The sequence below is a fragment of the Pogona vitticeps genome, chromosome 5 (genome assembly GCF_051106095.1).
Source record: "Pogona vitticeps strain Pit_001003342236 chromosome 5, PviZW2.1, whole genome shotgun sequence".
Classification (NCBI taxonomy): domain Eukaryota; kingdom Metazoa; phylum Chordata; class Lepidosauria; order Squamata; family Agamidae; genus Pogona; species Pogona vitticeps.
In genome coordinates this window covers 164,838,780-164,862,895 of record NC_135787.1, presented here as the reverse complement: position 1 = coordinate 164,862,895, position 24,116 = coordinate 164,838,780, and the positions used below count along the sequence as shown (strand labels likewise).

Genomic DNA, 24,116 nt, shown 5'->3' with positions numbered 1-24,116 from the left:
GTTAGTTTAAAATAGAATTTAATGCTTGTGACATTATAGCTGCACCAGAGAAAAAGGAGGGACCATGTAATAAGTACATGTACTGGTATGGAGGAAAGAGAAGTGGGCAAATTAAAAATAAGCAGATGGAAGGGGCATTGTAATTTAATACTTTATACAATTTAAAATCTGCCAACTGTTGCTATTTATGGCTATTTATGGATACCCATTTAATTTAAACAAAGCTGTTAAGGCTCATTTAATTTTAAAAGCTTTGCAAACAGTTTCCATTCCTCCCACTCCATTTTCAGTTTCCCATACCAGCTGTGCTTTATCTGGATCTGTCTCCAATGATGTATACAGTGTGTGTTTTAAAATGATCAGTTAATATTAATTAATGGAATTAACATCCATACTGTTACATTATATCTTACATGCATAAATGGTAAAACTGCAGACACATAGGCAGCAAGCCCATGGGTTCCTGTGTAATTTTCACAAGTAAGACATAAATCAGAGAAAAATAACAAAGTGACAATCAAATCTGTGTACTCTTAAATAATTGTCTAAGGTATTTTCTGAACACTCATGACAACTGGTGCCTCTTCATCTCTTGAAAAGCCTATCTATGGGGAGTCAGTTTCTGCCTTGTTCAGAGTCTGTGTTGCCATGCAAAAAACAAAAACAAATGTTGCCTGTAGCAAGGCCATTAGATGACCGGCTTTCTATCTTGATGAAGCTATCATTTTCAGCAACTTCTAGAGAGTGCATTATTCCCAATAGTAATGTTAAGAAGGCTTAAATCTGAACAGTCTGAATTTGATACAATAAAAACACGAGTACTGTAATCAAGAACTGAGTAAATTTAGGTGTGGTTGAACTGGCTAGGTGCCTCAGTTCTTCACCACCAACATCTGTCTATTCTTTGGCATCTCCAATTCCTCCAGCAGTTATTGCAAATGTGGCTTCGTTTTCAGGCATTTCCGGGCTGGAAAAAAATTATGGAAATTGAGTCAAGTTTCGCTATGGATATCAATATGACAAATAGAAAATGTGAACAAAAGTCATGTGCATGCATTTAAAAGGCAGTATAGAATTATTATCTTTGAGGTACACTTTGAATTTTTTGCCTCTTTTATTATGTCAGGGGACATGATAGAAGCAAACAACCCTCACAATATAATTGTTTCATTTTCTTATATATTTTACTTCCAATCTATAGTCATCATTTGATCATCATATGCAAGTCTTGACTTCAACCCTACTTATAGTTTCAATCCACAGTGGCTGCTTACACATGGAAGGATGAGAGGGCTACAGAATTATTGAAAGCTGCAGACACAATTGCAAGCATTTCCAGTATTTGAGTGCATTTCCGGTGGCTCTTTTAGACTCAGATTTGGGCGCAGAAGGCTGGGTGGTTTCTAAAATTGTAAATTTACCTCCTCTGCACATTCACCCATTCCCTGGGTGATGGGCGTTTCCCTCCCTCTTCTCCCCAGTGCAACTGCCCACTCGCTGTTTGCAGTGCACAGTTCCTTCTTCTGGCAGCCAACTGCTCAGATTAGGAGGCAGGCCGGAGAAGCCTGCTGCGCTGCCTTTGAGTGGACAGCTGTCAGAGGAGGCAGAGGAGGGAAGCGCATGCTGTGAATGGTGACTGGGCAGTTGTGCTGGGGAGACAGGGAGGGAAGCATGCATCACTCAGGGAATGGGAATGGGTGAGCGTGCAGAGGAGGCAAGAAAGGGGAGTATGCCCCACCTGTTCAGACATGGAGCTGAAATGGGCTGAACCACTGAACTGAGGTTCGTGCCCATCTCTAATGCAGATAAATAAAGCTAAAAAATAGACAAGTTGGAATTGCCTGGAATTATTGCAACAAAGAAAATACTTATACAGTAGGATCCCCATATTCACTGGGGATCAGTTCCAATCTGAAAAACACAGATTATACAGCAGACACTATTTTAATAGCAAACACCATACATAGCAGCCTCTAGTGGCCAGTTCTGGTAATGACACTGTGGAAATACATGTCTCTAGCAAACACTGTACCATAGCATGGTCTTTGGCTCCCTATTGTGATGAAGTGTATTTTTCTAATTAGAGATGGGTTATGAATCCATTTTGAGTCTGACACAGGCTAAGTTCTGGAAAATTACTAGTAGTTATTTTCAGCTTTTCTTATCGCCGCAGCTGGAGAGGAAAACACGGCAGAGTCAAAATATCTCTAACCTGAATGATAAACAATTCTTTGGTGTTGGTGGGAAAGTAAGGCGTGCCCTATGCTAATTCTTGCCTTCGTGATTGGTTGAATATGTCAGGAGGGGGCAGGTTGGAGAAATTTACAAGAGGTTGGAAAAAGTAACTTGAGAGAGAGAAGAGAGTTTTGGGATTCTGAAAACATGGCGTCGCATTACTTTGATCCAAGCGAAGGAACCTAATTCAACAATATGGACTGCGTAAGAATATCGTTTGCTTACCTTAGTTTATAGTTTAGTTTTTGTTTTGTTTTACTAGTTAACTTTTATAGAAGGTGCTGAACCATTTATGCTGTTGCTTAGAAATGAACCTGTAGAGAAATGTTTTCTTTGTTCACTTAAATAAACTTATGTTGTTTAATAATTGGCCTTTCTAGTCCTTTGAACAGAACAGTTTCCCTATAGGTAATTAATTTGGCTTACGTTACCTAAATTGAGTCATTAAATAGTAAAGATGCGGTATTAAGTGATTCCTTTTAATAAAATCGAAACAGACTTTAAATGCAGGCTGCCAAGAGTTCATGTCCCAGGAACTGTGTTGAGTCAAGCAGTTTAATTTCGAATGGGAGTGAATGGGGCCTGGATTTTCCTGTTATGTGAGTTATTGGTCCCATAAATGAGATCCAAAACCACGAAACAGGAAAATCCAGGCCCCATTCACTCCCATTCGAAATTAAACTGCTTGAGTCAACACAGTTCCTGGGACATGAACTCTTGGCAGCCTGCATTTAAAGTCTGTTTCGATTTTATTAAAAGGAATCACTTAATACCGCATCTTTACTATTTAATGACTCAATTTAGGTAACGTAAGCCAAATTAATTACCTATAGGGAAACTGTTCTGTTCAAAGGACTAGAAAGGCCAATTATTAAACAACATAAGTTTATTTAAGTGAACAAAGAAAACATTTCTCTACAGGTTCATTTCTAAGCAACAGCATAAATGGTTCAGCACCTTCTATAAAAGTTAACTAGTAAAACAAAACAAAAACTAAACTATAAACTAAGGTAAGCAAACGATATTCTTACGCAGTCCATATTGTTGAATTAGGTTCCTTCGCTTGGATCAAAGTAATGCGACGCCATGTTTTCAGAATCCCAAAACTCTCTTCTCTCTCTCAAGTTACTTTTTCCAACCTCTTGTAAATTTCTCCAACCTGCCCCCTCCTGACATATTCAACCAATCACGAAGGCAAGAATTAGCATAGGGCACGCCTTACTTTCCCACCAACACCAAAGAATTGTTTATCATTCAGGTTAGAGATATTTTGACTCTGCCGTGTTTTCCTCTCCAGCTGCGGCGATAAGAAAAGCTGAAAATAACTACTAGTAATTTTCCAGAACTTAGCCTGTGTCAGACTCAAAATGGATTCATAACCCATCTCTAATTAGAAAAATACACTTCATCACACACCCCCGCTAAATTTCTTCTAAATTCAGAACAGTTATTCTGAGCTAATTTGAAGTAAATTGATAAAACAACTAAAAGTAAATGATTATATATGGATTATAACAAACAATATAGCAATACAATCTTTTGGCACACCATTCAGATATACAAAAAGGAAACAAGCATGTTAGTTCATTAGCCACAGTAACTACTCCAACCGTCTTCCATCTTCTTTAGCGGTCAGGAACATCTGGATCTTCACAGTACATCCTGGAAAGTCCATCTGCCACTACATTTAGCTTTCCAGGTATATGTTGAACTTCAAAATCAAAATCCTGTAATGCTAAACTCCATCTTAACAATTTTTGGTTCTGAGACTTCATCTTTTGTAACCAGACTAAGGCTCTATGATCAGTTTGGAGTGTAAATTTACGCCCCCATAGATAAGGTCGTAAAAGATTAAGAGACCAATATATAGAAAGAGCCTCTTTTTCAAGGATTGCATAATGTCTCTCTCTTTCCAAGAGCTTTCTAGAGAAGTATGAGATAGGATATAGATTCCCATCCTCCCCTTGCTGTAACAAAATAGCTCCTAATCCAAATTCGGAAGCATCGGTTTGCAAAATGAAAGGCTTATCAAAATCAGGTGATTTCAGTATAGGGGCATGAATAATCTTCGCTTTTAAAGCCTCAAAAGCCCCTTGGCACTCGGGGGTCCAATTAACTTTGACAGGCTGTCTCTTCTTAGTTAGCTCTGTCAGAGGTGTAGCCAATTCACTGAAATCAGGGATGAATTTCCTGTAATAGCCAACTACACCTAAAAATGAACGCACTTGTTTCTTGGTTTTTGGAATAGGCCAATCATTGATAGCTTGAACTTTGGCTTGCAGAGTATGAATTTCGCCTTGACCAACCAAATGACCCAAATATGTGACCTTCCCTTTCATCCATTGACATTTACTAGCTTTGACAGTAAGACCAGCTTGATGAATTCTAGACAACACAGTTTCAACATGAGACATATGAGAGTCAAAATCAGAACTGAAAATAGCAACATCATCCAGATAAGCACTAGCAAAAGGTAGACCTTTTAAAACTTTATCTATCATTCTCTGAAATGATGCTCCTGCGTTTTTCAATCCAAATGGTAGCCTTTTGAATCTAAAAGTGCCTACATGAGTGATAAAAGCGGTCTTATCTCGTGAATTTTCAGCTAAATCCAGCTGCCAGTAAGCATTCTTTAAGTCAATTATGCTGATAAAATTTGCTTTGGCCAATTTTTCAATTAAATGATCCATTCTAGGCAATGGATAAGGATCTGAAACAGTAACACTGTTTAACTTTCTGTAATCCACACAGAACCTTATCTCATCAAGAATCTTGCCAGTAGAATCTTTTTTCGAAACCAGAACCACTGGAGATGAGTATGGGGATGATGACTCCTCAATTACATCCAGAGATAACATCTTTTGTATCTCTTGTTCAATCCGTAGAGCATGATCACCAACTGCTCTGTATGGACTAGATCGAATTGGCTGACTATCGGTAGTGATAATTTCATGACTGACCAAATTTGTGTAACCTGGCTTATCTGAAAAAACATCTTGATATTTTTCTAAGATTTGGTACAGCTTTCCCTTCTGGAGTGAGGTACCTGTTAAAACAAGGTTGTCAGACCAATTACCAGCATCTTCTAATTCAGCTAGCATATCTACAGGCTCATATTCAGACTGATAACAAGCAACCTTATATTGCAAAACCATTGCAGTTCTGTCTTTATACAATTTCAACCTATTGACATGGTAACTTACAGGCTTTTTATCAGAATTCAACATTTTTACTAAATAATTGTTATTCCCCAGTTTCTGTACCACTTCCCCTGGACCTTCCCAGCCAACCTCTAATTTAGAAGGTCTGAGGGGGTTTAAAACAAGAACCAAATCTCCCACATCAAATTCCCTGTGTCTGGAATGTCTGTCATGGTAGAGTTTCTGGGTTGATTGAGCATTTAGCAAATTGTCTTTGGCCAATTCTTGCACAGCTAACAGTTTTTCTTGCAGATTTCTGACAAAATCAGCAACTGGAACTGTGCTGCTTTTCACCACACCTTCCCAATCAGATTTCAGGAAATCCAAAGGTCCTTGTAGATTCCTCCCAAATACCACTTCACTTGGAGAGAAACCACCAAGAGAAGTGTGAGCAGAACTTCGATAAGCAAATAAAACAAATGGTAACAGATCGTCCCAAATGTTACCATACACCTGTACCATGGTCTTGATCATCCTCAGTAAGGTTTGTTGACCTCTCTCAATTAACCCATGACTTTCAGGATGATAGGCGGAGCTAAATTTTATTTCTATTCCACTAAGTTCACAAATTTTGTCCATTAAGGAGCTACGAAACGCCCCCGCCTGATCACAAATTATCTGAGATGGTACTCCAATACGTGAGCACAAGTCTATGATGATGCGTGCGATGGTGGAAGCTCTTAAATTACTCAACGCATAGGCCTCGATCCAACGACTAGCTTGGCAGATGAAAGAGATGATGTATTTCTTCTTAGACTTAGTTGGAACAAAAGGTCCCATGACATCCATTTGCAAACATTGGAAAACTTGATCAGGTATTTCCATTAAGAGCATTTCCGACTTCGTCTTATCGGTCTGATAACCTGTTTTTTGGCAATAGTCACATGAACTGACATAGTCCTTCACATTTTTGTTAATACCAGGCCAATAAAAATGCTGAGAAATTCTTTTTAAAGTTTTTTGCACACCTTGGTGACCACTAGATGGATTGTCATGAGCTAATTCAAGAATCCTCAGTCTGTATTCCTGTGGTACTACCAGCTGTCGTGTGGGTTGCATGTTCAAGTGTGATTTGGGATGATATTCTCTATACAAAAGTCCATTCTGGCCCCACACAAAGTTAACTTGCTGTGTTATTGGGTTTTGAGCATAGTCATCTGCTTGTGCTCTCAAGGAAGCTAGTGAGGGATCAGTCATTTGCTTCACTTTAAACTCAGCTGACCCCATAGGCACTGATTCCTCTATCTCCACTTCTGTATTAGCTGCATTATCTTGTTCTGCCACTAGATGTTGCTGCTGGTCTAAGTTTGTAGTAGGGACAGCTTCATCAGAAACACTCCCAGTCTCTGCTTTTTGGGTTTGGGAACGGGTAACCACGTTAACAGCAGGACCTTCCTGACTCTGCTTAAAATTCAAATAGGTGAGGTCATTTCCCAGCAAGAAGTCAGGTTTCCCCTCATGAGTGAGGCAAAGTTTAGTACCACGCCAATTTTTGAACGATAATTCCACAAACGCGAGAGGAATATGTTGTTCTCCCGCCTCTCCTGAACCATAGGTCCTAATGGGTAACCTTAAATTGTCCAAAATCAGTTCTGGGTGCAAAAATTTTCGGGATATGGAAGAAAGTTCAGCACCAGAATCACTGTAAGCATTTAGAACCACCTGTTCCTTATCAGTATACAAAATCACCTCTTCAGAATAAGTCTTCATAGCCCATTCTTTCTGAGACTCAGGGATTACGCAACCCGGGTCCATTAGGGTATACTTTTTCCCCTGTGGAGACTGTCTTATAACTCCTGCTTGTTCTCCTCCACGAACGTCTAATATTTGAGGCACATAGTAATTTACCGCTGCCTGTCTATCACTGGCTAGTGAAGCGGTAGTACTCCCACTGGGTTGATTCTGTCTAGGCACTGTGCCCATGACAGACTGGCTTTGAGTTGGTACTTGTTGACTCTCTGGGGTGTTAGGGCTTACCAGAGATACTTTGGGTGTGCCTCCCTTGGATTTGCGTGGCGCTGGTACCGGTATCCTAACATCTGACTTCCTAGCTTGACTAGGGGGTCCTTGAGATAATGCACAGTCCTTTTGTAGATGAGGGCCACCGCATTTGAAACAAGCAAAAGTGGGTCTGCTTTGATTTGGAGCTAAACTCCTGCGCTGATCAGTTGAAGTCTGCCTATACTCTTGATGGTAAGGCTTTTTAAAGTCAGGCTGGCTTTGTCTCTTAGGTGCCTCTGCTCTAGGCGCCTCTGCTCTGGCTCTAGGCGCTGGTTCAGGCTTTCTAAACGATAACAGTTCGTCAGTCCTCAGCGCAAGGGATTGGAGGTCTTTAAATTCTCTCTCTAGTAAAGAACTCCTCAACTCTAAAGGGACCAAGTTCATAAATTGCTCCATAAATAATGCCTTTCTCATATCTGCTACAGATCTGATTTTCAAAGAGTCCAGCCATTGGTCTCCTAAAAATTCCAGCCTGTCAGCTAAAGCTGCATAACTCTCATTAGGCAGTTTTTTGATTTTCCTAAAATTCTGCCTCAATAGCTCTTTTGTATAACCATAGCGCTGTTTAATAACCCAAACTAATTCAGACCAATCATAATCTTCCTCAGCCACTTTGGCCACGATTGTGGCGAGCTGACCGCAAATTTGTGGACGAAGGAGTTTGGGAAGCCACTCTCTAGGTATCTCCAAATCTTGGCAAGATTGCTCGAAATTCTTAAGGAAGCTCAACACACAATCGCCCTCCTGGTATCTAGGTAGACTTCCCCTATCTACACTGGCTATAGAGTCTTTAATTGCCTGTTTGGCCTTTCTCTTTTCCTGCAGCTCTTGCACTTTTTGCTCCCTGCACTTATTCTTCACTTTCTCAGCCTGATTCAAAGTGTTAACAAACTCCTTTTGGGACCTCACTAGATCTGCAACCAGCTGGGTCAGTTCCTCAGTCGCTGGCATCGGTGTGGGTGGATTCCGCCCCCCCGCACCAGACGGATTCTCACCAACGGCTTCCTCTGTAGGTCGGGGATGTTGCTCCTCCGCTCGCCCTCTGGAATCTCTCCGGCTTGGAATAGGCAATGGGTCAAACTCCTGGGGGTACCCAGCCATTTGTAAATCCAATTGGTCTTCTTCAACCGAATCTTCCACAATTGATTGTTCCCCCTCCGATTCTTCCATCAACAACCTCAATTCGCTGGATGTTTTCCTCCGGCCAGTTCTCCTCTCAGTAACATGCTGAGCCATGTTGACTGCTTGCAGCCGCTAAGCTGTAAACCTCCCACTGTTTCGGCAATAAATTACCGCCAGCCATAAAACTGCCCTGAAAACCCTGATAAGGTGCCGTGCCTTAGCTGTGCCTAGCAACGAAAAAGCTTACTTTAGAAATTTACACCTAGTCCTTTAACAGAATCCGCCCCCACAACTGACCCTTTCCAGCCAGGGCTTCAGTTGAAAAGAAATAGAGCAGAGAAAAAAGAATATTTAAACAGTTAGCAGGACAACCCACGCTGTGTTGCTGCCTTGTTTCAAACTGAAAGCAGTCCGTGCCTGACCCTCAGCTTCAATTTACCACAGCGTCTGGATAAATCCAAAGCAAACTGTGTGTAAAGAGAAAGCCCAGGCGTAACACTACTGAAATCAGGTTGCAAATCAGGCCCGTGGATCATCCCACCGCTGCCACCATGTGAGTTATTGGTCCCATAAATGAGATCCAAAACCACGAAACAGGAAAATCCAGGCCCCATTCACTCCCATTCGAAATTAAACTGCTTGAGTCAACACAGTTCCTGGGACATGAACTCTTGGCAGCCTGCATTTAAAGTCTGTTTCGATTTTATTAAAAGGAATCACTTAATACCGCATCTTTACTATTTAATGACTCAATTTAGGTAACGTAAGCCAAATTAATTACCTATAGGGAAACTGTTCTGTTCAAAGGACTAGAAAGGCCAATTATTAAACAACATAAGTTTATTTAAGTGAACAAAGAAAACATTTCTCTACAGGTTCATTTCTAAGCAACAGCATAAATGGTTCAGCACCTTCTATAAAAGTTAACTAGTAAAACAAAACAAAAACTAAACTATAAACTAAGGTAAGCAAACGATATTCTTACGCAGTCCATATTGTTGAATTAGGTTCCTTCGCTTGGATCAAAGTAATGCGACGCCATGTTTTCAGAATCCCAAAACTCTCTTCTCTCTCTCAAGTTACTTTTTCCAACCTCTTGTAAATTTCTCCAACCTGCCCCCTCCTGACATATTCAACCAATCACGAAGGCAAGAATTAGCATAGGGCACGCCTTACTTTCCCACCAACACCAAAGAATTGTTTATCATTCAGGTTAGAGATATTTTGACTCTGCCGTGTTTTCCTCTCCAGCTGCGGCGATAAGAAAAGCTGAAAATAACTACTAGTAATTTTCCAGAACTTAGCCTGTGTCAGACTCAAAATGGATTCATAACCCATCTCTAATTAGAAAAATACACTTCATCACACCTATAGCAGGGGTCCACAGCCCAGTGCCGGTCTGTGGGCTTGCCAGAACTGGGCTGCAGAGATGGATTTCCGCCCCCACCCCGCACAGTGGGTGTGTCACCTCACGCAGGGGCATGTTGCGCTTGCGCAGGGGGGTGTCACGCTCAGGGGCGTGTCATGATTGCGCGATACCCCCATGAGCATTGGGGTGCCCCTATCCCCCACACACATGGAGCCCCCCAACCGGTCCGGAGTCCCAAAAAGGTTGGGGACCACTGCCCTATAGTGTCCAGTTCTTGAAATGGTGTATTTAGAAATATATATATTTAGGATTTTTCTTTGTATATTTTTAATATTTTCTGACTTTGAATAAGTAAATCAGTGGATACTGACCCGCAGATACAGGGGTCGTATTGTACTTAAGATGGCCAGATGAATTCTGAAATGCTTATCAATGATTGTCTGGTTTCATTCTGGAATTAATACTTTACTGGAATAATGTCAGCTATGACGAACCTGGAATACTTTTGTTAGTTATACACATGTAGAGGCTTCTATGATTTACCTTGTAGGTCTGCCTGTAAGTTGGTTTATAGTGGAAATGTACAGAATGTCTCCCAGTGAGCTATGCACAGGCTGCAACTCCTCGACAAGAAAGGCTAGTTTTACACTTTCCCTGCTGTCCTTCCAGTGACAGGCCTTTGGCAATTAAGAGCCTCAAATAATAAGATTTTAGCTGTCTACAGTATTGGTTTTATTTTTTTTAAGGTAAAATAATAATCAGTATTTTAATGAATGTTTTATAGCTTATTTTTAAGTGTATTGCAGTAATTAAAATAATTCTATTTCAATATTTGTAATGTTTTTGTATCTTAATTTTATGCTGTTTGTTACATTACACATTTTAATTACAAAGTGACGTATCTAATCTGTTTACTGTTTCTTAATTTTCCATACATCCCTTCCGAAACAGAGTTGTCTGGAAAAGAAATATACTACAATTTTGTTTCCTTTTTACCTGTCATATATCTTGGCAATGCGCAGCTCTCCTCTTCCCTTTCGTAAACTTATCCTTGTTGTAGAAGCATGAGCAAGGATGTGACCTCCAATGGGTTTTTTTGGATCTGCCTGAAAGCTTGATCAGCAAGCAAATAAAATGATTGGATAGGAATTGTTAGAATAATTACCCTGACACAACATCCATAAAACATACAAAACCCACACAATGTAAAGTTATCTCAAACCACATATACTAGTTACACTGGAACTTGAGTCTGGAGTCTATGTAAGGGATTCCAGCTAAGGGCAGAAAAATACTATAATAACTGTAATGATCTCACTCAGCGAAGCCAGTTAAAACCTATGGTGGGAAATCCATTAGTTTTGTGTCTTTTCTCTGTGCTTTCATTATCTTTTCCTCCTCTCTAGCAACACTTGCCTGGTATCATTTTTGCTCCTTAAACTGGCTGTCTGTTCTCAACTATTTTTATACCTTCATTTGTCCTTCACCAACAGTAAATTCTCATATATCTTTATATGTCATAATTACAGGACTGAGAATTATTTTCCCCCTGCATTTCCTTTAATTTTCTGTCTTAAATACACAAGGTTTCAAACCCTGACAGATAGATCATAGGGTGGTTCACATAAAGCCTTCTCTCCCAAGCATCGAGAGAGGCTGTTTGAAAGGCTTACTGATGTACCTTCATAGAACTCCTTCATGAGAGGACGGGCCCTAATTGGTCAGAGTTCTTTTCACATTGAGGAGCTGTACTCAAGTACGTCAATATGCATTTCTGCACCATATGAATATACAGATGGCAAGGAAGTGTTTCTGTCATGAGCAGCAGAAGCACAGAGGACTGGGAATGGTGTGGAACTCCTTATGCATTATTTCATGTGAAATACTGTACTTTCCTATTTTTCCAAGTATCATTCTCCCCAATAACTTAGTATTTTTGTGATATGTAAAAAATCACAAGGAAAAATAATAACAACTTGCTTACGTCATAGTTGCTCCTGGATCGGCAGTCATCTGGTTGGTCATAAACACAGCCACATTATATTCTGCATCGAGAAAGTCCAGCAGAAGAAGAAAGATAAAAAGAGAGAAAATCTGCTCCACTAGTACTTTTGTCAGGATTCTTTCTTGGTAATTCTAGTAATAATGGGGAATTCTGTACACGAAAGGCTCCATAATATTGGGAAACCCAGAAGATACAAATCTAATAACATCAACATTGGTCAAAATCCTGTTAGTGTAGCAAATCTTACTAGAGTAGGCCCATTAAAACAATGGTGATTTAGTGAGTTAACTCCATCAGTTTAATTGATTCAAATCGGTTTACTCTAACTAGGATTTACAATTTGAAGGAACTGGCAGAGGCAGAGAGTTGTATAGTATTTACACAGCAGACACTACCCCTAATTAGGTGCTAATATGCAGTTTCCACCTCTTGTGCTAAAATTTATTTTTCCTGAAGTGACCTAGTAAGATGGTGTTCTAGCACTGACTTGAAAGCTTTAAAAACAAAATAAAACAAAACAACATTTATTTGCAGGCAACAGGCACTCAGTTCCCAGCTGAGACAAACTGACGCCCCTACGGGCACCTCTTTGTCTTCAGATCAGGTGCTTATAGTGGCAGAAAGTGGGCAAAAACAAGGTCAACTCAATCAGAGTACAGTATATTTAAACCATCCCTGCTGGCTGAATAACAACAAAAAGATTCCCCACTAAAAAGAGACCATTCCACAACAGCTTCTCCATGTTGAACTTCATGTTGTGTAGTCACTGTGTGGTAAGTCAAATTCATCTGTGCCTAATCCATTGCAAATTGTGGAGTAAATGGCCAGTGTAGTCACCTCCTCAATTTGCTATCATGTTTTCTCACTTGATTTTCTTCTAATATGTTGACTAATTTAGGCATTTTTATCACACCCTGTCTCTAAATAGCTCAGAAAAACATCCATGGTAGCAATATTTGTTTATTTAACAATTCATATGCCACCATTCAAAACAAAAGATTTCCCCAGATAGAATACAATTAATGTAAAAAAAATTATTTAAAACCAGTATTTAAGTCAGGTTTTTGAAAGCTAAGAACAGCAACATAAAAATATTCCTCATCCATATAAAATAGGAAATAATAAAAAGTTAAAATGCAGCCCTTCATTTTAAGGAAAAATAATTTGAAATAAAAATATCTTTAAGGGCCATTTAAAAGGTAATAGGGAATTATTTATATATCTCCCTTTGGAGAGAATTTAAGAGATACTGGGACTCCAGCTGAAAAAGGCAGACGTTCTAACTGACTTTAATGCCATCATCTCATTTTATTCTCAGACTCCAGTGAGACAGATTAGGTTGAGAGACACTAAATTATGCAAGGATTTATGACTGGATGGGGATCTGCATATAGATTTCACACAGCCAAATGTTTTTTCTGGTTCTTTCAGCAGCATATTTCACAAAAGAGCAGTCGCTTTCAAAAGTGATAAAGGGCTGCATACAAATGCTTTTGTGTAAATTGCTAGCAGAAATCCAGCATCTGTCCGAAATGTACGTCTTACCTTCTGATATTTTCTGAAGTCTTGACAGCATCTGAGCAAGCTTCTGTTGCCTTTCAGCTAGTTCCCCACGACCACTGAAATCCACACGGAATAGTGCCATAATGGAATCTACTATCTGAAACAGCAGTTGTAAGAAGATAGATGATTACTTTGAAAGCATGCAATGTAAAATTAAGTATAATAGATAACTGGAATTACTATAAAATGTATACCAGTAATTTGAAAATGCCAGGTTCCTCATGGAATTTGGCAGCAACGTAGTCAAGCAATTCCATCTGATGCTCACCTCACGAGAAGTAATTTTCATGGAAGAATGGAACAAAACAACAAGGCCATTTGAAATTAATGTAATGATGGAAGAAAGAATAAAAATAGCTTTCTTTCAAAGAATAAAATATTTCAGTGAGCAGTATTGTTTTATACAGTTTTTACACAGTTTTATTAACCACAACAAAAATTATTGTGACACCCTGAAGACTAACAGAACTGCTTTGCTGTGAGCTTTCATGGATACAGTCTACTTCTTCAACCACATGGAGCACAAATCTGGGCCACAGATTTATACTCAGTGGCCAAAATCTTATTTATTACACTTGTCAGTACAATGCCACCTGCCAGTGTCATCAAAGTAAATTTCAGCAGTTAATTGCCATCAATCGAGATATTGGTACAGTATAGCCATTTCATATTGTGCACCAGTCATATGATTCAGTCTGATCCCAGCAGGTATGACAAATAAAATTTTGGCCAATACAATACTTTGTTTTGTTTTTGATATAGCTAAAACAGAATAATATGCCTACCTGTCTAGTACATTGGGTACAAGATATTTAAATCCTTAAACTTTCAGAGTCTACTGTTGCTTTTCTAAAGTTTCAGATGAGGTGAAAAATCATTTTTAGTGAAGCAGAATACTTGACAAGTATTATGAAATGTAGACACTGCTTCTACTTGGTAACCAAAATTCTCCCTTTAAAATTCTGATATGTGACATCAATAACCATTTAGTCCGAGCTGAAAAATCAAAGCTTTGAATAATTGAAAGAAAGACAGGCAGACATTTCATTGAAATCCTGTTCATAGAGCCTTTCATAATAAAAATTTGAAATGTGTTAATGAAGAAGAGCTTTACAGACACTATAGGTTGTCAGTAACACAAAGTGCCGGATCAAATCAAGTCTGAATTCCCTGTAGAATTGAAAATTATTGAAGCTATTTGGGTATATCAGGAGAAGACAAGACTCACTTGAAAAGACAATCCTGGGAGGAGTAGAAGGCCACAAGAAAAGAGGAAAATAAAACATGAAATTAACATAAAATGGCTTGACCAAGTAAAGGAAGCCATAATCTTTAGTTTGCATGATCTGAGAAGAGCTATTACTAACAGGACCTTTTGAAGGTCACTAATTAATCGGGTGTCATAGGAAATGACTTGCCATCACCTAACATGAAGAGAAAGGCTACTAGTCCTACCCGTTTCTTGCAATCCATTATTTTTGGAAAAAGTGACACCGGAGGCCAAAAGAGTCAACACAACACAAGGACCTGTGCTTTTTCAGTCATGGCCCCTTCCCTTTGGGATAAATCCCCAACAGAGGCTCGTCAGGCATCTTCCTCTCCATTTTAAATAAATTAGTAAAAACGGTATTATTCAAAGCTGCCTTTTATGAACTGCCTGCAATGCTTACATTTGTTTTCATTTCTGTAATCTTATTGGTTTTAGCTACAGACATGGTTTTATCTATCTTATGTATTTATTGTTTGGTATTTGTTGTATTTATAAGTGTTTTCAATGTGTTGTAAGCTGCCCAGAGCATGTGTGCACTATGGAGTAGTATGCAAACTGAAGCTGAAAAAACCCCCCAACATATCCATGTTTCTGTAACACAGATTTCCTGTAACTGGTGCAGTTTTCTCACTGAACTATCAAGATCGTTTTAAATATCAGCCTATCTGCTCAGCTACTCAAGGTGACTTACCCATGTCTTAAAAATGTTTAAATATAGCTGTATGTTGAAGAAAACTACTAAAATTAATCTTTTTACCCTTACAACTGAGTTGAGGCAAAACCATCATACATTGACTTCATTCCAGTTTTTCTTGGGGCAAGTGTCAGTTTCTCTATTACCGCTAAAGCTCACACTTTGTTCAGAATCCGGAGATGCTTCCACTTGAAGGGAGTATGAAGTTGTACTACTTTGTTGGAAAAAAGGCCTGAAAGCTCTTGCAGAATAGAGTAAGCCTTATAACTTAATCTTAAACTTACCTGGTGAAAACAGTTCCACTGAAATAAAATGACCAGATGAAAAGGAGGTCAGGATTCCTGTATCTTGAACAGATGTGTGGAGTAGGAAATGTCAGCAAGTGTAGCTGGCACTAAAAGCCACTCATGCTGAAAGTTCCTCTTCTAAGCAACTGTCAAAGGTTGTCGAGTCATGTTACACTGGAATTTACATTTAGCTTTTCTTATTACCATTATGACAATGGAAAAAGGAAAGTGTAAAAGTAGAATTGATTTTTGGAAAAAAATTAGTCTTAACGTTCCTAATGAAACTTTAGTGCTGAATTGATGATTATTGAATCTTCAATTACAGAGTATCTTTACTTGCAGTCTTACTAGTATAAGCTCGTGCATAGAGTACATTGTCAAGAACAGCATCTTGGTCTGCATTGAAGTGATCAGCGATGTCGCGAAGACGGTCTGGACGACTAGAAGGTTTTCTAGTTAAGGAATCTCTTCTATAATCCAGATTCTGAGATATAGTAGTTGAGGCCCCATACACAGAAGCAAATATTCCCAACAATGTCTGTCCCTGCCCCCTGCCAAATTTACAGAATTATTTTCTGGTAACTTCCTTTGAAGAATAAAACATGTACAGTGGACCCTTGACTTACAGACGGCTTGACTTACAGACTTTTTGAGTTACAGACTTCTCTGGCCGCAAAATTTAAGTTTGACTTGCAGCCTGAGAATTGACTTACAGACTAGAAAAAAACCAAAATGGAACAAAAATGGCCTGTTACGGGATTAATTGGTTTTCAATGCACTGTAGGTCAATGGAGACTTGACCTACAGACTTTTTGACTTGAGAACCGCTGTCCAATATGGATTAAGTTCTCAAGTCAAGACCCCACTGTATTTAACAAAAATTGATTTATGCTTCAAAGCATTCTTCTGGTTAACAAAGCACACTTTTTTATTTTATTACTAGTATAAGAAAACTTCCTACACATAGCATTGAAGGCATAACATGTTAAAAGAAAGGATACAAGGTGTTTTCTGTGTCAATGAAGATAATCTTCCCACCAGTGTAGCCATCTGTTCCTGGAAGTTGAGCTGTCACTATTACACATAATATAAAATTAACGACGTCAAAAGAAGCAACTGGTTAACTGTAACTGGCTGTCCTATGTTTAAAATAATAATTATTATTTTTTGATCATTGCATACATACCACAAAGAGTATGAGCAAGCTGAGTTTTGCCTGTTCGGAATTCTAAAGAAAAAATTAAGACAAAGAAAAAAACGTGCTAAGTGTATGAGTAACAAAAATGTTCACTTAAATACTTCTAATAATCAGTACAGTTTTAAAAATTTCTTATTCTCACTCATAAAGCTTATGCTTTGGAAAAATGAATGGTGTATGAAAATAGATAGCAATATGAAGTGTTGCACCCACCAGATCTCAAATAAAGTTCAGCAAATCCCATTCAATTTAATTTGAAATCACTTTCAAGTAAATATTCTGGCGTCTGGACATCATTTATGCTAATATGTGAGTGTTGCTTGTTGGAATTGTGTGAATACTGTGGACATTTTTATTTTAAAATATAAGAAAAAGGAAAGCTATTAAATCAATAAAACTTTATTTGGAACTGCTGCTTGTATTGAAAACACTGTCTTATGCTAGAGCTGGTCAATTCCTTTATGCTTGCAGACAACGTTCTAAATGCCTCAAGTGTACATATTCCTGGGGAACCTTATGCACTCACTGACAAGATGGGACTCTTAGCAATTTCAGTACCTTAAAGGTTTCCAGTTGTGGAATGTTTATGTGTAGTTACTTGTACATATACAGTATACTACAGGGTAAAGGAGAGAAACGGAGAGCAAGTGTCAGCTATGTTTTTCTTCCAGTCAAATGTGATGAAGGAAATGTCTGTCAGAAGGTGGTCATTTACTCTTACAAGCATTACCCAGTGTAGTGCAGTGGATAGAATGATGGACTAGGACTCAGGAGACTTGGGTTAAAATCTCTACTCAGCTAAAGAGAATCACTGGGGCAGGGGAGTGGCACCAGTAAAAACACTCCTTAAATATCTTACTTAAATTGAACACCCTATTAGGGTTACCATAAAGGCTCATCTACACTGGTCATTTTGGAATACTCTGGTGCAGATTAAATAGGGTCACTTTGGGTATGGTGGAGGTGTGATATACTGTTTGGTGTCATCCTCACATCTAAATTGTATATTAAAGCTCAAGCTCTTTGATCCAGCTCCTTCAATTTTGAATGTTCAATATGGTGAAGTGGCTTAATGAGCTAGCCACTTCAAAATATTGGCAAATTGAACATTTCCTCTGTTCCTCAGTAGAAGGACATGGGAAGGGCGAGGGGAATTGGACTCTAATTGCCCATTGTTAATGTGCTGTATCACTTATTAAAAAAACAAATTCTTTGCCTGTCTGAATGGCAAGTCAAGAAACTGCTCATATCCAAATCATGGATTCAGCTGTGGACCATTTCTCAACCAGTCCTTAAATACAAAACAAAGATTTAAAAAAAATGTAGAAGTGATGCAGTATATCAGCGACGGTCTACCAGAATCTAATTATTTTCCTGGCTTCCCTTGCCCCTCCATTGAGGAGCAGAGGAGGTGTTCAATTTGCTGATATTATGAAGTGTCTCACTTATAAAGCTACTTCACAACATTGGACATTCAAAATGGAAAGAACCTTCACAGCCGCAAGGCTTACTTTTGATCTATTCTCAGTGATCATACACACTGGAAATGGACCAAACTAGAACGATCTTATCCATATGGAAAAACAGAAGTCCCTGACAGGTGCTCAGAAAAGTGCACTCTGGAGACTGTTTGGTTCACTCCAGTGATTCCATCATGTCCTTGCTGGGAAAAGAAGCAAACCAACCCATTCCTGCAGCAGACCACAGAGCAGAGAGCAGACTAAGTGCCTGTCTGAATATACCCTAAGCTGGATATGACATGATGGCACATAACATATGAAGGTAAAAAAGGGCAGGGAAAGAAGCAGGGTGAAAAACCCTCTATCAAAATAGTTAGGAGAGAAGTTCCCAGAAGGATACCAGCACAGTAATCCAACAGCATGTTCAGTTTAGGGTGGGTCTGCCATCAAAACATGTAGTCTATGACACACAGAGAGAACAAGAAAAATGTGAAAGGAATCCACACTGCATATCTAGATATTATTTCACTAACCTCCAAAGGCTTCTGTGATTGCCATGCTTTCAATCCCACCACCTAGGAGTTTACTAGAAGACCAGATGGAAGAAAGAAAAAGCAAGTTAGGCTAAAAATAAAGGCCAAAAAGCCAAGAAGGCAATGTGAAATAAGATGTTTGCTCCAATGGAGGGTGCAATCTGATTGGTACAGAGTTGGTTGGTACAAGCTAAATAGAGCCACTTTTGGTCAAGCAGAAATGCAATATGCCATTTGTTGTGCTCCTCACATCCAAATGGTACATTAGAACAAGAGACCCTACTTGATCCAGCTCTATCAAGTTGTACTTTTTTATATTATGAAGCAGCTTTATAAGAGAACCACTTCAGAATATCATAAGTTGAACATTTCCTCTGCTCTTTGGTGAATGGCAGAGGAAGTGAATTCTTTAGACTGCAGTAGACCATAGGAAATTCCTCCGAGAAAGAGCCTTGACAACCAGAAGGCTCCCTGTTGTCTGTTTCCAGCAAATCACACACCTTGGAAACAAAACAAATCAGAGCAATCCTACCCATATATATATAGAAGTGGAAGCCCTTGACAGGGGTCAGAGAGATGGGGTTAGGAATGCTCGGGAGAGTTGGTTTTCTCCAGGGATTATGTTGTGTGATCATTGGAAAAAGGAGCAAATCAACTCTTCCTTGCACCAGTCCAAATCTGATATGCCCATGTTAAAAGATGTTGTATCTGGTTTTTGCAACATGTAGGGAACAGTATTAGTTGATATTATGTATTCTGGCTTCTCAGAAAAGCTTTTAAATTTTAAAATGTCTTCTCTTATAGACACTGAATATTTCATGATCAGGGACCTTTACTGAATCCAAATATTTAGCTACTCTGAGCGACTGAAGAGAAAAATGTAGTATAGTATACATGTATTAATCTAGAATTTCTCCCCTTCCTTTCTGATTGTTTAAATAGTTTTGTCTGATCTGACATCTTTAGGAACTGTAACACCACTGAAGTAAATAGGATTAGGTCTCCCTCATTCTATAATATACCTGTACACTTATTTTTGTATTAATAAAAATTACACAGTGCTTTAAAAGTTATGTGGGTACATTTTGGCCAAATTAATATTTTGCCTAATTAACAACATAATCTCAACTGTTCTATGCTTTATTGGCATAGATCAATCCAAGAAGGCTTAATTGTTAAGAGATACTGAACGCATAAGCAAAATAGAAAGCAATATAGACGTAAAAAAATACAATGAAGGAGTTAAACCTGTTGTCTGTTTACTCACTCAAATTCCTGACTTCCAGTGGAGATATGAAATACCATCTTTCGCTTCTCACTGTATTCAAAAGCGGTTAAAAATCCTGGTTCCTGTAGGGAGCACAAACTATTTGAAAAAATTGTTTTGCACTATTATGACTCACAGGTAGGGTTCCCAGACGTCCGCCGAAAGGAGGACGTGTCCTCCTTTTTAGCCTAATGTCCTCCATCCAGCAGGGAAAGCTAAAAACCTTTAAAATGTCCGACTTTTGTCTATGTGACCTTCCTACTACTCCTCTTTGTCTTACCCGAGAAAAATCAGATGGTTTGGAACTAAGGGGACACCGTAACTAAAAATTATTTTGTAAGGGTGGAAGTGAATCCATCATGGAATCACGTCGTGGTCTCTTTTTTTACGGGCAGAAGTCCTGTGACCACAGGGTGCCTGTTTCGTTCATCATCTCCCCGGTTGCTAGGAAGGAGGCTGATACCAGTCGGTCAGGGAAGGAATGGGGAGGGGCAGCAGCGCTCTTTAGAGCTGGGCTTCCTCTTTCAGCGGCAGCCGTGAACCAAAGGAATGGTTCTGAAGAGAAGGATGTCTTTCAGAGCTTGGGAACCTGTGGCTTTCCAGATGGTGTTGAAATCCAACACCTGCTATGCCAACATTAAAGTAAATAAATAAAGTTTTTTCCACTAATGCTAATGGGGGAATATAGACCAACTTCTGGAGTGTCTAAGCAGGGAGATTGTATTTTTAAAGGAATATATTTTTGTGCAAGCTGCCAGCCTAATAATACCAGTTGCTCTATTTTAACTTTAATACAATATAATATTTATTTTTTAACATGACTGTTTCTTGGTCGGTTCACTAAGACAGTGGTTCTTAACCTTGGGTTACTCAAGTGTTTTTGGACTGCAACTCCCAGAAACCTTCAGCACCAGCTGTGCTGGCTGGGGTTTCTGGGAGTTGCAGTTCAAAAACACCTGAGTAAACCAAGGTTAAGAACCACTGCACTAAGAGACATTTACTGGCAGCTACTGTAATAAAATTGTATTGATTGCCGGTTTAATCCGGAACGAATCAAATGAAACATTCAATACGTCCTCCTCTGTCCTCTTTTTGTCTTTCTATGTCCTTTTGGTATCCATTTATCTGGCAACCCTACTCACAGGGAACCACAGTGCGATTTAAAAGATGTAAAGTTCTTTGTTCATTGAATTGTTCATTAGAATTTTTCCCTTAGCAATAATTAAACAGAACTTATATAGCACTCTTAACCAAAACCTTTTTTCACCTGATTTTCCAAGATATCCAGCACAATTCTGTGGGTCTTTATTATGGTGTAAATCACAGAGTGTCCAGTGAGAGCGGGGTTAATAGTTAGATGGCTCTGTACTTTGTGCAATTGCCTGTGTAATAGATTGTGTTGTGTAACGGACTGCAACGGGTTTGCATTGGATATTATCTTTTTAAAAAAATTCTGGAAATGCATAGCCATTAGTGCAACAGACCATGAGCTAGCGCAATGAGAAAATAAGATGCAGATCCCTAAGAGCAATTGTGAATAGTTATACAGATACAAAATAAATATATCTGTTCTCATATCGGGAATGCACCACTGTGCAGAAAGTATTACCAATGACCAGTAGACTTTGCTTACTATAAGCTTGTTGGCAGCCTCCTTTATCTTCTCTACTTTGGCCTCTGAGAGTCCCTTCACGTTGCATAAGGCTTTTCTTGTTGTCATCTGAATCCCTTTGATTGTACAAATTCCTACTGATTTCAGTTTTTTTATATCAGCCACATTCTGTGAAGGAAGTAAATATTATTTATGTTCTTTATGCCAATGAAATGTTTTATGTCAATCCACGAAAAATCTTGTTAAAGATTTCTGATGCCAGAATAGTATGTTTTGCATGTGTGCTTACTTGCTTATCCAATGGGCAAAAACTGCCTGTTAAAATGTATGTTCTCCACTTGACTCACAAACAAACATTCCAATATGTAAAATACCATTAAAATATAATGCAGGCAATCAAATGCAACATATTTTGCTCTTCTGGAAAGGAGAAAAATAAAGCCTAGATTATAGAATAAAATATAACTCACAGATACTAGAGCCCCATTTTTGTTACTGTTTAAAAGATTCAGAATTAATGAAATGTCTTTACCTGGTACCAAAATGACTACAAAATAGGCCTAGGCAAGCTTTTCTGGGAAGGTCTTGCCCAGCCAGCATGCCACTGTGTTCATGAGTGGTCACTATCCTCTTTTACTTGCTACAAGGAGGAACATGGTATTGATTTATCTGGACTTTAACATTAATTCTAAGTATATTTGATTGTTTGCTGTGGTGTCATTGTAGCTAGATCTTGCCCAGAATAAAAGGCTAGATTTTTAAAAAAAGATAAATTAATTTGTTAAAGTTAGATAAATTAATGAGATAAACAAAGGGACTAATACTTGAAACCATTTATTAGTTAGGTTCCAAGTTCTGTTTATGATGGTAAATCCCAAACAGAATCTTTGTAGAAGAAATCAAAGCAAAAGCAAAGTGTGCTGCTTATATACCGCCCCATAGCGCTTCAAGCACTCTCTGGGCGGTTTACAATTTAATTATGCAGGCTACACATTGCCCCCCCCCAGCGAGCTGGGTACTCATTTTACCGACCTCGGAAGGATAGAAGGCTGAGTCAACCTTGAGCCGGCTACCTGGGATTTGAACCCCAGGTCGTGAGCACAGTTTTAGCTGCAGTACAGTGATTTAACCACTGCGCCACAGAGTGGTTTAGGACAATACTGAGATGCAGTTCTTCCATACTTTGGTTATAGCAAGATGACCTTGGGAAAAGTAATTTTTGGACTATGTGACCATGCTGACTGTAGAGTTCTGGGAGTAGGGTTCTGATAAAGATGAAAATGTATTTATATATTATTATTTCTCTGTTGAACTAATGAAGGCAGATTGTTCACAGACATATACAGTGGAAGACCTGAATGCTATTTTTTTAAAAAAAATACAGGCTGTATTCATGTTACTAGGGTACCTCAGTTCAACAATTGCGCTTTAAAATTACTCCCATTTTATTTGCACTGTTTGAGAGAGGGGGTTGTTTTAGAATCTTCTATAGTATAATATGAGGTGAATGTCCTAGAGTAGTTCTTGGCTCCAGAAAGAGTTGTAATGTATAAGAATAATGTACAATCTTCCATACAGAGTTTGTCTACACAGTAGACAATTTTAGAATATTAGAATATTAACTTCTTAACAGGTTTTTTAAAAATATAATATGGTAGAAAAGGAAGAGAAACACTCCTTCTATCACTTATGGTGATTATTTGTTGTTTCAGCCTTTGTGGAGGGAAGAGTTCTCCCCAATTAAGCTGCTTAAGCCAGTGTTTGGAAGAATCTCTCTCATCCCCTCTCCTGCAGGTGATGAGCAGATTGCATCTGAGATGACAGCTTGCAAAAGACTTTGGAATGTAAGCTGCCTACCCCAGTCTTGGATAGCTAAATGTACATCAAGATAAATATCAGAATATGCTTACGATTCCATGCTTCTGTAATAGATCAATGTCCTGGAAAAAGGATTCCTAAAGGGGTACAAAAACAAAACCAGAATTCCTGTTATTTTGAAATACATGTGCCTATACAGTATCTCAACATCTAATGTACTATCTTTCAACTAACCTTTTCAAAGTTAGAACAATATGTGTACTATTATCCATGCAAATATGTGTACAGATCTAGTCCACACAAGTAAGAGCCAATAATTTGTGGGCTCTGCATTCACTTTCATATAATATTCTCAAGGAATACAACCACAACTTTGCATGCATACCTCATCATCTTGGTATCCTGATTCTTCATGTACAACTTGATCTTCCATAGATTTCATTGTGACAGAAGTGATAATGAGATTTCAATCAGTACTGCAG

The 24,116-nt window shown here is 38.7% G+C and overlaps 1 protein-coding gene across 1 annotated transcript; it reads right to left on the bottom strand.

The window, feature by feature from the left end:
• Positions 1–348: 348 nt before the first annotated feature.
• Positions 349–24,116, bottom strand: DMC1 (DNA meiotic recombinase 1). Its single transcript, XM_073000113.2, has 13 exons — positions 24,020–24,116; positions 23,727–23,771; positions 21,838–21,984; positions 20,205–20,287; positions 18,938–18,990; positions 16,933–16,974; positions 16,748–16,820; positions 16,095–16,186; positions 13,690–13,763; positions 13,478–13,592; positions 11,912–11,972; positions 10,924–11,040; positions 349–967 (listed from the first exon to the last, which is right to left on the bottom strand). The coding sequence occupies exons 1-13, from the start codon at positions 24,074–24,076 to the stop codon at positions 898–900; spliced, it is 1,029 nt and encodes a 342-aa protein (XP_072856214.1). The 5' UTR covers positions 24,077–24,116; the 3' UTR covers positions 349–897.